Genomic DNA, 12,500 nt, shown 5'->3' on the forward strand with positions numbered 1-12,500 from the left:
TACATTAAGCACGGGGTTACACATTAAATCCTACACGGGATGGAATAACCTTTTCTTCTTTCAAAAAGCCTTACTTTGTATGACTGTTTAACGACAGATGATGCATGATTTATATTTCAATTTATACTTCTCGCAGTGCATGCATGGTATCGTTCACATGATGCATGAGCATGGTGCGATGAAAATAGAAGCACCTTTTTTTCTGAGAACTTGTTATATTTACCTGAATTCCATAGTGACTGCACAGATAAAAGTCAAATTCATACGGATGTGTGATTCCACTGTCCACAGTTGTTCCTGGCGGTACGTTACGTCCTTTGCCTGAAGCATCTCTCTCGTCTTCACAAAACAGTCTAGTATGATGTCGTTTCTGTACAACCACAAACGTGATACGAGGTCGATAACCTTTCTCGAGCTTCATGCAAGCTTCTTGAACGGCTCGCACTTCGTGAGCAAGAACTTGGTCGAACTGTCCTTCGCTGACACCATCCCGGTAAAATATGATCTTAGACGGCTTAAGCTTGCCATTAGCTTTATAAAACTCAATGAGGAGTTCTCTGACAATTACAGCCAGACCGTTGATTATTTCCTGCGCGCCTCTCCCTTTGTCATGCCTTTGCGCGCGCACTCGGGCTTGGTATTTTGAAGCGTGACTATCCATGCTTGCCACTACGGCAGCGATGGAAGGGATGCCATTTTCTGTCGGGGATGGGTGGGTCACATCCGCACCAAACACAATTGTAGGTTCAATGAACACAGGTTTAACTGAATAATCAATGACATGGTTTGTGCCTCCAAGTTTAGCATTGATCTTGAGCGAGATGTTGGCGCAGACTTGGGGTTTCGCCTGTTGTACAAGTTTAAGTTGAACACACTGTGTTGGAATGCCAACAACGCTATCACCAACGCGTTTTACTTCTTTGTAAAGCCATTTATCGCTTCCTGGAAGGACAATCATAATCAGCTGAAGACTTGGAATTTCCACTGACCACTTCGAGAACAATCCTTCAACCTTACAAAAAAGGAGAAAGTTAGCTGAACCAAGATTGATGGGCTAGAGCCCAAGAGTCTCTAATAGCCCAGTGGTAGAGCATCCGAATTAGTCACCGGAAGGTCGTGAGTTCGCCTACCACAAAGAAGCGCTCGAATTTTTCCCAGTATCCCCGAGACAACTTCAAAAAAATAAAAAAAATCTATTCAGTGGTAAAAGTATCCGAACTAGTCATCGGAAGGTCGTGGGTTCGACTCCTCCTCCTAATGCGTTCATATTTTAAAGATCTGCTCAACAGGGTGAAAGCTGGCAAAGCTGCTAGTGACTGTAATGTGATGAAACGTGGATGCCCTCAAGGATCCTCCTTTGGTCCAACACTGTGGAACTTGTACCAAAATGATCTATCGTATCAAATAAATGAGATTGAAAATCTAAATATGTATGCTGATGACCATCAGATGTATATAGTTGGTAGCGATATGTCCATTATGTGTACTGATATGGAAAAGGAAGGAAACTCTGCCCTTAAATGGTATAAAGACAACTACTTATTGTCCAACCCAGAAAAACTTAACGCTATAGGGATTAAACAACGTAATGAAACTGAACAGATTAACATCAAGATCGGTGATCAAGCGATTAAGACAATAGATAACATCAAGCTACTGGGTGTGAACTTCGATGAGAATCTAATTTTTAGCCAACATATTAGCGAATTATGCAAAAAGGCCAGTCAAAGAGTGGGCGTTCTCGCCAAGTTAAGAAACTTAATCACTACAGAGACTAAACTATTACTTTATAAAACTGCTATCATGCCATATCTCACCTATTGTCATCTCATATGGCATTTCTGTAAGGCGTCGGATACAAGAAAGGTTGAAAGAATTCAAGAGCGGGCACTAAGGATAGTTTATAATTCACATTCAGAAACGTATATGAACTTATTAGATCGTGCTAAACTACCAAGCCTTCTTAATAGGAGATTACAAGACATAGTTATACTCATGTACATGGTTAAATATAGGCTAGTTCCTGATTTCACTTGTGATATTTTCAGTACTAAGTCTTGTAAATATAATTTTCGAAACCAAAATTTGGATATTCCTAGATTTAATTCTGTATTGTATGGTAAACTCTCTTAGATATCTTGGACCCTTTTTATGGAACAATCTAGATAAAAACATCACTGAAACGAGCAGCCTATCTAAGTTTAAGTTTCATATTAGATGTAAGGATCTTACCGAACTGATAAATGACAACAATTGCCCCGCGTGCGTAATTTGTACCTCTTAAGGTGTGCCCGTGTTGTTTGAATTATTTTGATTATTTTAGCATATTGTAAATGTATATATAATTTATAGCTTATTTCTTATTTATTAGTTATCATAGTATTCATTATTTATTTTATCTTTATGTTGTGTCCCCAATTAGCGTCAGCTAAATACATCGACACATGAATAAAGCTCATCATCATCATCATCATCATCATCATCATCATCATCCTGCAAAGAAGCGCTCGGGTTTTTCCGAGTATCCCAGAGTCAACTTCAAAAACATAAAAAAAAACCTCTTCAGTGGTAAAAGCATCCGAACTAGTCATCGCAGGGTCGTTGGTTCGACTCCTGCAAAGAAGCACTCGGATATTTCCGAGTATCCCCGAGGCAACTTCGAAAAACACAAAAATCTCTTCAGTGGTAGAGCATCCGAAATAGTCATCGGAAGGTCGTGGGTTCGACTCCTGCAAAGAAGCGCTCGGATTTTTTCGAGTATCCCCGTGTCAACGTCGAAAAACAAAAAAATCTCTTTAGTGGTATAGCATCCGAAATAGTCATCGGAAGGTCGTGGGTTCGAGTTCTGCAAAGAAGCGCTCGGATTTTTTTCGAGTATCTCCGTGTCAACGTCGAAAAACAAAAAAATCTCTTTAGTGGTATAGCATCCGAAATAGTCATCGGAAGGTCGTGGGTTCGAGTTCTGCAAAGAAGCGCTCGGATTTTTTTCGAGTATCTCCGTGTCAACTTTCAGTCTTTTCAGTGGTAAAAGCATCCGAACTAGTTATCGGAACTAGTCATCGGAAGGTCGTTGGTTCTACTTCTGCGAAGGACTCTGGTTTTTTCTGAATATCTCCGAGTCAACATCGAAAAAATACCTCATCAAAGTTTTTTCTGTTGTACGTTTAAGGTGGCTGGAACCAGTTTCACCACTTTAAGAGACATTCTTATTAGAAGGGTTATAACTACAACATTGTCTCACGTAACAGCAATGTTATGGTATCATATTATATGACTAGCTCCGTGAGCGGGCAAGATGAACCAAATCGCGCTCTGTGATTGGCTACCCGAGCGGGCAAGATGGAGCGATACAGCCCGCTCGGGATTTCTCGTTTGGTTCCGCAAGATCAAAGATCATTTTTTGGTGTTTTAAACCATATAACTAGTAGTAGCTATCGCTAAGTGCCAACGAAACAGTCAATATAATACATAGTTTACAGATTTGTATCAGAGTTCCAAAACACCAAACAGTAGTTGTAATTTTTTTATTCGAAAGTACTGCAACTCAAAGCTTATCTAGTTAACAATAATACAATAATAGAAATTGCACACTTTGTATCTCCAACAACAATGTAGATGTCAACGTGTTTTGCAATAATATGGAATGCACTGCTGTAATTTCTGAACGGCCGTAATTTTAACAGGAATATACAATAATTATGTTGAATAAACTCAGTGCCATGTAAAAAATCGTCAAAGAGTTTTCAGACTTTTCAGCGTGGAGCATGTAACGGGCCAGTCAAACTCTTTCGCACATGAAAGTTGTTTCACTTGTAGAATTTTTATTTTGCAAGATGCAGCCATGAATTACAAGTCAAATTGATCGTTTAATTTTGTACTTTGCAGACAACATATTTTCTTTGAAAATTAAATTCAATTGTTCACGATTCAACGGTTACAAAACGAAAAACAAAGTGCTCTACTAGCGGGCCGAAATCGACAAAAGCGACCGATAACAACACGTACGCCGGTTTAGTTTTGAGCTCGTTCACTCAATATAGGACACGATGGTTCGAAAATAAATATTAAAAAACACTCAAAGCAAGTGTCAGAAGTGTACACAACACAATGGTCAGGGAAGTGGGAAAAATGTGTTTTCACTCACCTCCGAGCACAAGTTTGTCTAATGACATCACACATCAAAACACGCGCTTTCATTGGTCCCTACTAAAATCTCCAGGGAATCTTACATTACACTACGTAGCCTTACATTACACTTCTCACACAACGATCGAGAATTTTTCTGCCTGCTGCAATACTTCGCGCGGCATTAAGCTGGCCGCCTCGCAAGCCTTGCGTCTTCGCTCGGCTTGCTCGTTTGCAATAAATCCTTTATTGACCAAACTTGTTAGGTCAAGATGGCTGGATATTGGCCTCGTTCTTTTTTTGCTCGACTTCGTCTCGGTCCATCAACACGCAAAAAAGGAACTTGGGCAATATCCAGCCATCTTGACCTCAAACTTGGTCAATAACCCATATATATGAAACACCAATTATTGCTTAACAAAATGCGCCCACTAATGTGGCGTAATAGGTTACCATGGCAATATAAAAGCTCTCCAAAAACACCCTATATTTCGTCTTTACTTGCTTATATCTCAAAAATGAACTTTGTGACACCCCTTTTTTCTTGTAGAATAGTAATAAGCAATCTGAGATAGAACCATCGGCAAAGTTTAAAAAAATTCATGGGAGCCCATTTAGGGCTACCTTAAATTTTTGGAAAAATTAAAGTAGCTCTGAATTGGCTCCCAAGAATTTTTTACAACTTTGCTAATAGTTCTACCTCAGATTGCCAATTACTATTCCACAATAAAAATTGGGGGACACCTCCTTCATTTTTGAGATATAAGAAAGTAAAGAAATATATGGTGTTTTGGAGAGCCATAGTAACCTATTACGTCACAATAGTGGGCGCATTTTCTTAAGCAATAATTGGTGTTTCATATGGAACCATAACATTGCTGTTCAGTGATAAAGTGTTGAAGTTGTAACCCTTCTAATAAGAACGTCCCTTAAAGTGGTGAAACTGGTTCGAGCCACCTCAAAAGGTTGCGACCCTACTAACTGATCAAAACAAAGATTTTTACCTAATTGTTATATGTTGATGTGGGATACACAAATAATGTATGGGGGTTTCAAAAATACTGAATCACCTAACCCCTACCATGTACAACTCCTTGTTGGAATTCTAGCTCCAACAAGTAAATGTTTTGGAGACTTGTTTGTCTGAAAAGAATTCATCAGGGAAGCAACATACTTTTGCGCAAGATGGATGTTTTCCAAGATATTTCTCGCCTACAAAACAAAACTTGTTGCATAGCGGGAGGAAAACTGAAGTGTTCTGATCCTTTGGACTGATACCATCGAATTGGTAAATTCACTTATTTCTGCTTTGGTAGGTTTTCCTTTAATCATAAAACCTTTCATCAATCCAGTTACCACACCACAATTCTGAACAAAACGTTTTTTTGGGCAGATTAATTTGAAGGAACATCAGATTCCAACCCACAAGTGCAGTCTCAACAAGTTTCCCCACCACTCCTCCATAAACAATGTTTTTCATGGTCTTTCACCTAAAGGACTAAACATTGTTCAAGGGGCGGGGAGGGGGATCAATGGAGCTGTTATATTTTTTGGAAAGAAAGAGAAACTGTCCCACAAATTTTGGTCGGCTCTTCATGATTTATGATTCCACCTCTAGTGTGACATCAAACACGACGGCTTAACGAAATGAACCTGCGTTATAGTTTAAATGAGCAAACTTGTGGAATCAGATACAGGCCTAAGCAGAGGCCGTGCACCACTACTACCAGGGAGCTTACGAAACGAAGACACCGACGGCAACGACGACGCTACAAAACAATAGGTTTAGTGAGCAAAAACAATGGCTCTACACGCTTTGCACGTGCGTTTTACATTTTGGTACATTTCTTTGCCGTCATCTCCTAAATGACGACGTAAAATGACCAAATTCAAGGTTCTGTGGAGGACGTTAGGACATGACGATGAATTTTCAGTTCTCTCTCTACGCTACCAACTCACTCATACCAGTTTAATTCCTCGACAGTTACTACATATTTTCAACTCGAAACGACATGAAATAGTTTCGTAGTGATATGAATAACGCGAACTCGTATTTTTAAATGTAGTCCTCGTAGCCGTCGTCGTCCTCGTTTCGTAAAGCTCCCTACTGACATGGAATGTCAGTAGTGTCCTACTGACTCCGGCCGGACCAACACTCAGGGTCTTTAAATAACTGAGGAGAAAGTGCTGCCTTTGTAATTACATCTGCAAATGGTTAGACTCTCTAGTCTTCTCGGATAAGGACGATAAGCCGGAGGTCCCGTCTCACAACCCTTCAATGTTCATAATCCTGTGGGACGTAAAAGAACCCACACACTTGTCGCAAAGAGCAGGGCATGTAGTTCCCGGTGTTGTGGTGTCTGTCTTCTGTGGTGTATCATGGTTGGGAGGGTAAATGCTCGGAGATATTAGCTACACCAAGCTACTCTAAAAATCCGAGGGTAAATAAAGATGTATGATATATGATGATGATGGAAGCACAACTTACTTCTCTTGAATCTCTTGCATATCGTACAACGTTTGGCTGTGGCGTCATCCTCATTCCCTCTCGAGTTGACACACTGGACATTTGGTCACAAAACCTCCTCAGTGTATCTTGATTACAACGTTGCATTGGTGCGAAACAGGCCAACGCCCATGTGTCAATACGGGCGCCATCAAATAGTTTCTGATTGCGCATGTCCCAAGAGCCCTCACGTGGGATCAGCCCTTGATCTTGGGGTCCAAGCTTAAGTTTGGGAGGCGGGAGGACTCGTCCCCCAACAGCAACCATTTCAGGGTTCACAGTAGTCTGGAATTCTCCTCTCAAGTATTTTTCACTTGTTTGTTTCATTTCTTGCACCTAAGGAAAACAAATAATTAATTTGGATTAAAGTAAGAACATAATATCAAATAGCTGATCTTTAACACTTGTATTCCTGCTTTAGTACTGTAATTACAGGGTTCGATAAATCTGCAAGCTGTCAAAGCAAATGGGTAAAAAAAACCTTACAACTTGGTGTTTCATAGTCATCGTCATCTTCATCAATAACACCTCTATAACCATCACTATCCCTACCACCACCAGCACCACCCTCATCACTGAGAACTCATTTTGACTGTCCTTTCATACCACATTGCTTGTCACCACCGGTGCTCTTACCATGACCTGATTTAAGAGTTTTCAAGCAAGCAACCATGGACAATAATCCTGCCGGTGTTCGTTGGATAAAGGAAAGGAAAGGAACTTTAACTAAGTGTCTAGTCTTCTAGCGCAGGAGTACTTATTGGGGACACTGTAAATTGAAATCATCAGATCAACGCAAATCAAATCAAATGTTGGTTTTTGAGGGAAGGGAAAAAACTGGAGTACCCGGAGTACCTCTTGGTGCAGAGTAGAGAACCAACAAACTTTACCCACATGACGCCGAGTCTGGAGATCAAACCCGGGACACATTGGTGGGAGGCAAGTGCTCTCGCCACTGCGCCATCCCTGCACCCCATCAATCGGTTTGATCTGATTTGCGTAATTACAAGTTGAAAAGTACATATTTTGAGCAAGAGCCGATACAACACAGATTTGATTAAGCAATGTACTGTATTTCAGCTGGCCAAACCAGCCTTTTACAGGTACAATGAGACTTAACATTGGAATGCTTCTATGTACATATACCTACGGTAAATGGATGTTGACGGAATACTGAAAAAAGTTACAACTAATTTGAATTCAAATACTGGAAGATTAACGGAAACATAACAGAAGAGGCTTTAAATAATAAACTGAAATCTAATTGTTGCTTTGCGAATATTTAGACCGTCGGGATCAATTTTCCTACCTTTTGAAATTTCAAAAAATATATGTTCATACTAGAAGCAATCCAATGTAAACTTGCATTGTACCTGAAGAAGACTGGTTTGGCCAGCCGAAATATAGTTCATCACTACATGAAATCAACATTGTATCGGCTCTTGCTCAGAATATTTACTTGATTAAGGAGGATCGAAACAGTTGCTCTTTTTTAACACAAATAAACACATTCTGGTTTTAGATATACATGTAGTTAGGGTACTCATGTCAAGACAAAATTTGGCCAGGGTATTAGAAATCTATCATGGATTTGTCATATGACATTTTTCCAAAATACAGCTACCGTGGCATCAATATAAGGCTTTCTTTTTACATCAACATATATGATCTTTTCTTTTACACAATGGGACGGTAAAATCTTCAACATATATGATCTTTTCTTTTACACAATGGGACGGTAAAATCTTCCTACAGTGCTGCCATATAATGTTAGAAATAACCTCTGGCATATTTAAATTTTAACTAAATCCGTAGGCCAGTTTTACTGAAAAATCACTTTTTCGAATGCCCATTATGCACATGTATTTTATCTCATGGGCGAAAACCAAGCCCTTTCATCGCAAAATGAACTTCAGATGTTCTTGTCGATTACTGTCATACATTAAGAAATACTGTCATACATTCAGAAACGATGTTCTGTACATACCTGAGAATTGGAGAGGTGGTTTACAAATTTGTTTCCTTAACAACAGTCCAAGTTCTTGGCTTTTTTCATTGAATGCTTTCCAATTTATTTTTTTGCCGCGTGGTGGGAGGGGGAGGAGAGAGGTAACAAATTCCCCACTGCTGTGGTTAACTTCTGTAACCACCAAGTCATGTCATCCAAAATATAAATTTTGATGATGAAAGCCAAAAAATGTTTAGCTGCACACATTGCGTGCCTATTTTATTCAGCAGCGATAATAAGTGAAAACTAACGTCAACATAAGCATCAAAATTAATCACGGCTTTAATTGGCCAGACGTAGCACTTATGTCCAGAAATGCAGGCAATCGCAAGAATAACCAAACACAAATGATAAGAACAACATAATAAAAATGGTGAAAATAAGAAGAACAATGGAAACAACAAATCAGGGCACAAAAGTGAACAGAAGCATAAGGAAATGGAAAATTTTTTATCCTTGCGCTTGTGCTTATGCTTGCGTCAACCCCGTTTTCACGGTGAAAGCAGCACTCTTATGCGTGCGTTTGAGCTTGCACCCCAAGAGAAAACCAGGCTTTAACGTTAAATGATGCTATTGTATGTGAGAAAACTCAGAAAAAAGGATTTGCTACCCAATACTGGATGTCTCTCTGTCGTTCTGGGGCAGGACGTGCAGTACTTCTGATCATATTTGCAGTTTGCTGTTCAGATAGATGTCTCTTTTGACATGGAATAATGGTACAGACTTCCATGGGAAGGTAACGGTCCTTTTTCTGACCAACTTTGAGACAAGGTAGATGAGGATAACTGAAAAAAACAAACGTGTACGTGTAAATTCTACCTGACCTCAAAATAACTACTGCTGCAGAAGCTGAGAAATGTTTTGATCTTGGAGGGCAGCCCTGAAACATCACTGAACCCTTCCTCAAAAGATGCCATAAAAAATGCAGGAGCAATTCACATGAACTGAGTGTTTTAAAAAAGTCTGATACAAGGCTTTTAGTAAGGGTATTAAGGAAGCACTACAATCATTATAATTATATCATCCTCCTGACTGACGAGGATGCATCATAGAAAAAACAATTCAACTACCTTAAGTTAATGCTGAGTGCTTTACAAGAATATTGCTTTATACAAACCCTCGACCCAACCCCCCCCCCCCCCCCCCACTTGTTTTTCGCAAGCAGTTTTTTTCGCTTTCCCAACTATCTGGGAGCCTGGGACAGGTTAATAAAGACCATGTACATGGTATGAACCAGCTAAAATTGTAATATTAGTATTCTTTAGCTAGAGGTGTTATGGAGTGACAGGGTATTCTGCAGTTAAGCCCTTTTCGTTTCATTCACTGTATTGTTTTCATTGCTTGTTCTCAAATCTTTTTTTCGTTTATTGCTGTAAACCTTATGTCGACTGATTAAAGATAATTATTGTTATTCTTAAAGTTCAAACATAGAAATTCCAGTTTGGCAAACACAAACTCATCCAGGGTTTGTGTGAATATACACTACACACAATATAATTATTTGTTTGCAACCACGAAAAACTTTAAGCAAATTTGCAGTTGCAGTTTAATGATCAATCAAGCATCTTCGTTTCTCTTCAGAAATAAAATGAGTAATTTATGCACTTGGGAAATCACCGTTGACTATATGTAAACTAGTAACTAGAGCTAAATTGCTGCATCTATCTAAACATACTTTAACTGTATTCTGTATCTGTCATAGAAGTACTGGGCCACAGTTGTTTTGCTTCTGCAGCCTGTTGTTTCATCTTCTATGTCAAACTGTAATCTATCAGCAGATTGACCTGACACTTCCCAAACAGTGTACTTTCTCTTCATTGTTTGGACATGCGTTGTTTCTATACGAATACCTGGTAAGCAAGAAAAAAAAAGTATGTGCTATCTCCAACTATCGGCAAAGTTTAAAAAAATTCTTGAGAGCCAATTCAGGCCTACGTTAACTTTTTCGAAAAACTAGACGCTCCATCAGCATACACTGGGTTACCTGTGGTATGTGTTACTCAACAACAGAAGGAACTGAGTTGGGTGGTATTGAACTGCAGTGTTCCACTCAATTTTTTCAAGTCGGGGGTCATTAAGACCATTTAAGGGGTCACCCAGAAGTTGTACCAGCAGAGGCCCAAGTGTTACAGGAAGACTGTGCGGAGTTGAGTACAAATAAAATAATACAAATAGCCAGACAACAGAGATCACGGATCCACTAAAGGTGTTTGATTCCTTCTCTGTCTTTGTTGAACCCATAAGTTACCAGAGAATTTTCCATTTGGTTTCAGTGTTGTAAATAACACCACACTTGACTTGGCAAAATATTAGAAATACAGCTCACTTTGATTTCGACTCAACGGGCGAAAGATTGTTGTCAAAGTCCATTACTCGTTGCTAAGATTCCAGATATGTATTTTTCACCGCCTGTCTTGTTTATCCAATTGACCTTCCATTCTGGAGCTCCATAAGGGTATATTTTGTTTAAAGATGCACTAAAACGCCATTCGCGTTACAATGACTTTTGATGTCATTGCAGGTTAATTAAATATTCTCCTGTGTGCACCATGGAAATCTATGCATTACCCCAACCCCCTCAAACCTAAAAAAAAACGCACAGAAGACTCTATGCACCACTTAGCAGGGGAGTGACAGGCAAGACTTTTACCGACACCGAAAAAACATAAAAAAAAAACAAATAAATAAATAAACGACGAAATATTACCCATTTTCTGACTGGGATTGCCATACTGGCAACCCAGTAATTAAGAGAGCTCTGTATTGTCTCCCAAGAATTTTTTACAACTTTGCTGATAGTTCTATCTCAGCTTGCTAATTACTATTCTGCAATAAAAATGGGGTCACCGAGTTCATTTTTGAGATAACACCAAGTAAAGACGAAATACTGTATAGGGTGTTTTTGGAAAGCTTTCATGTTGCCATGGTAACCTATTACGTTACAATAGTGGGCGCAATTTGTTAAGCAATAATTGGTGTTTCATAATTTGTTATGGTACCATAACATTGCTGTTACGTGATAGTGTTGTAGATATAACCTTGTAATAAGAATGTCTCTTGAAGTGGTGAAACTGCTTGGAGCCCCCTTAATTAATATTCAATCCAAATTGGACTCGAAATCATGTGATTACCTACACTAATTTCAATCATCAAGTCCTCTCACGGGAACACATTCATGAGCCCAGTAAATTGACCTGTTCACAAAACTGTGTGGCTTCATAGCTTAGTTGGTAGAGCACTGCACCAGCATTGCAGATGTCATGGGTTCTAATCTCGTTGGAGCCACCTGAATTTTTCAGGTGTCCATAAAGCGACAATTGCTTAAACTGATCACTTCACTCTTTCAAAAACAAGTACAGTGGAAAATACCAGTTACCACTTATAGCCTTCTTGAATTTCTCTTTGTCAATTTGAAATCTTCTGTCTTCAAGATATCCAGGATTGATTTCCAAGGTTTCACACAAGAAGTCGATTACTGGCTGGCTTTTATAAAATCCTTTTGCAGAAACTGAAATGAAAAGAACAGGATTGATGAGTAGCATGATCACCGTACCCATTCCTGTAACATACCTAAAAATTGTGAAATTGTGTTTATTGGGGTGAAAATCACTTATTTTGGCTTATTTCACACCCAGACTTTCATATCTTTCTAATATTATTGTTCGGAAAATATTAAAGTTTGGTCTGTTAAAATTGAATTTTTGATTTACCCATGACCCCTTGCAGGCATGGTCTTTCATACAGATAGTCAATTTTGAGGCAAATAAAAAGTAAAAACAGAAAGCTTTCACTAAAGTCATGGAGGAAAGCATCCCCTCATTTAGTTCTATTGACACCCTAAACGCTGGCTTTCTGCTCCAC

The 12,500-nt window shown here is 39.1% G+C and overlaps 1 protein-coding gene and 1 non-coding gene across 2 annotated transcripts in view; one reads left to right on the forward strand and one right to left on the reverse strand.

Annotated features, from left to right (window-relative positions):
* The window catches only part of LOC138032234 (protein argonaute-2-like), a 41,539-nt gene that overhangs the window by 4,631 nt on the left and 24,408 nt on the right, over positions 1–12,500 (reverse strand). The window contains exons 7-11 of the mRNA XM_068879864.1: positions 12,016–12,147; positions 10,315–10,489; positions 9,250–9,424; positions 6,614–6,967; positions 224–1,012 (exon numbers count right to left, since the gene is read on the reverse strand). Of these exons, the coding sequence (XP_068735965.1) occupies positions 224–1,012; positions 6,614–6,967; positions 9,250–9,424; positions 10,315–10,489; positions 12,016–12,147 (1,625 nt within the window). The remainder of the gene's footprint in view (positions 1–223; positions 1,013–6,613; positions 6,968–9,249; positions 9,425–10,314; positions 10,490–12,015; positions 12,148–12,500) is intronic.
* Positions 11,852–11,924, forward strand: Trnaa-agc (transfer RNA alanine (anticodon AGC)). The gene has a single exon. It is a non-coding gene; the product is annotated as a tRNA-Ala (tRNA).

Source organism: Montipora capricornis, chromosome 14, assembly GCF_036669925.1.
Source record: "Montipora capricornis isolate CH-2021 chromosome 14, ASM3666992v2, whole genome shotgun sequence".
NCBI lineage: Eukaryota > Metazoa > Cnidaria > Anthozoa > Scleractinia > Acroporidae > Montipora > Montipora capricornis.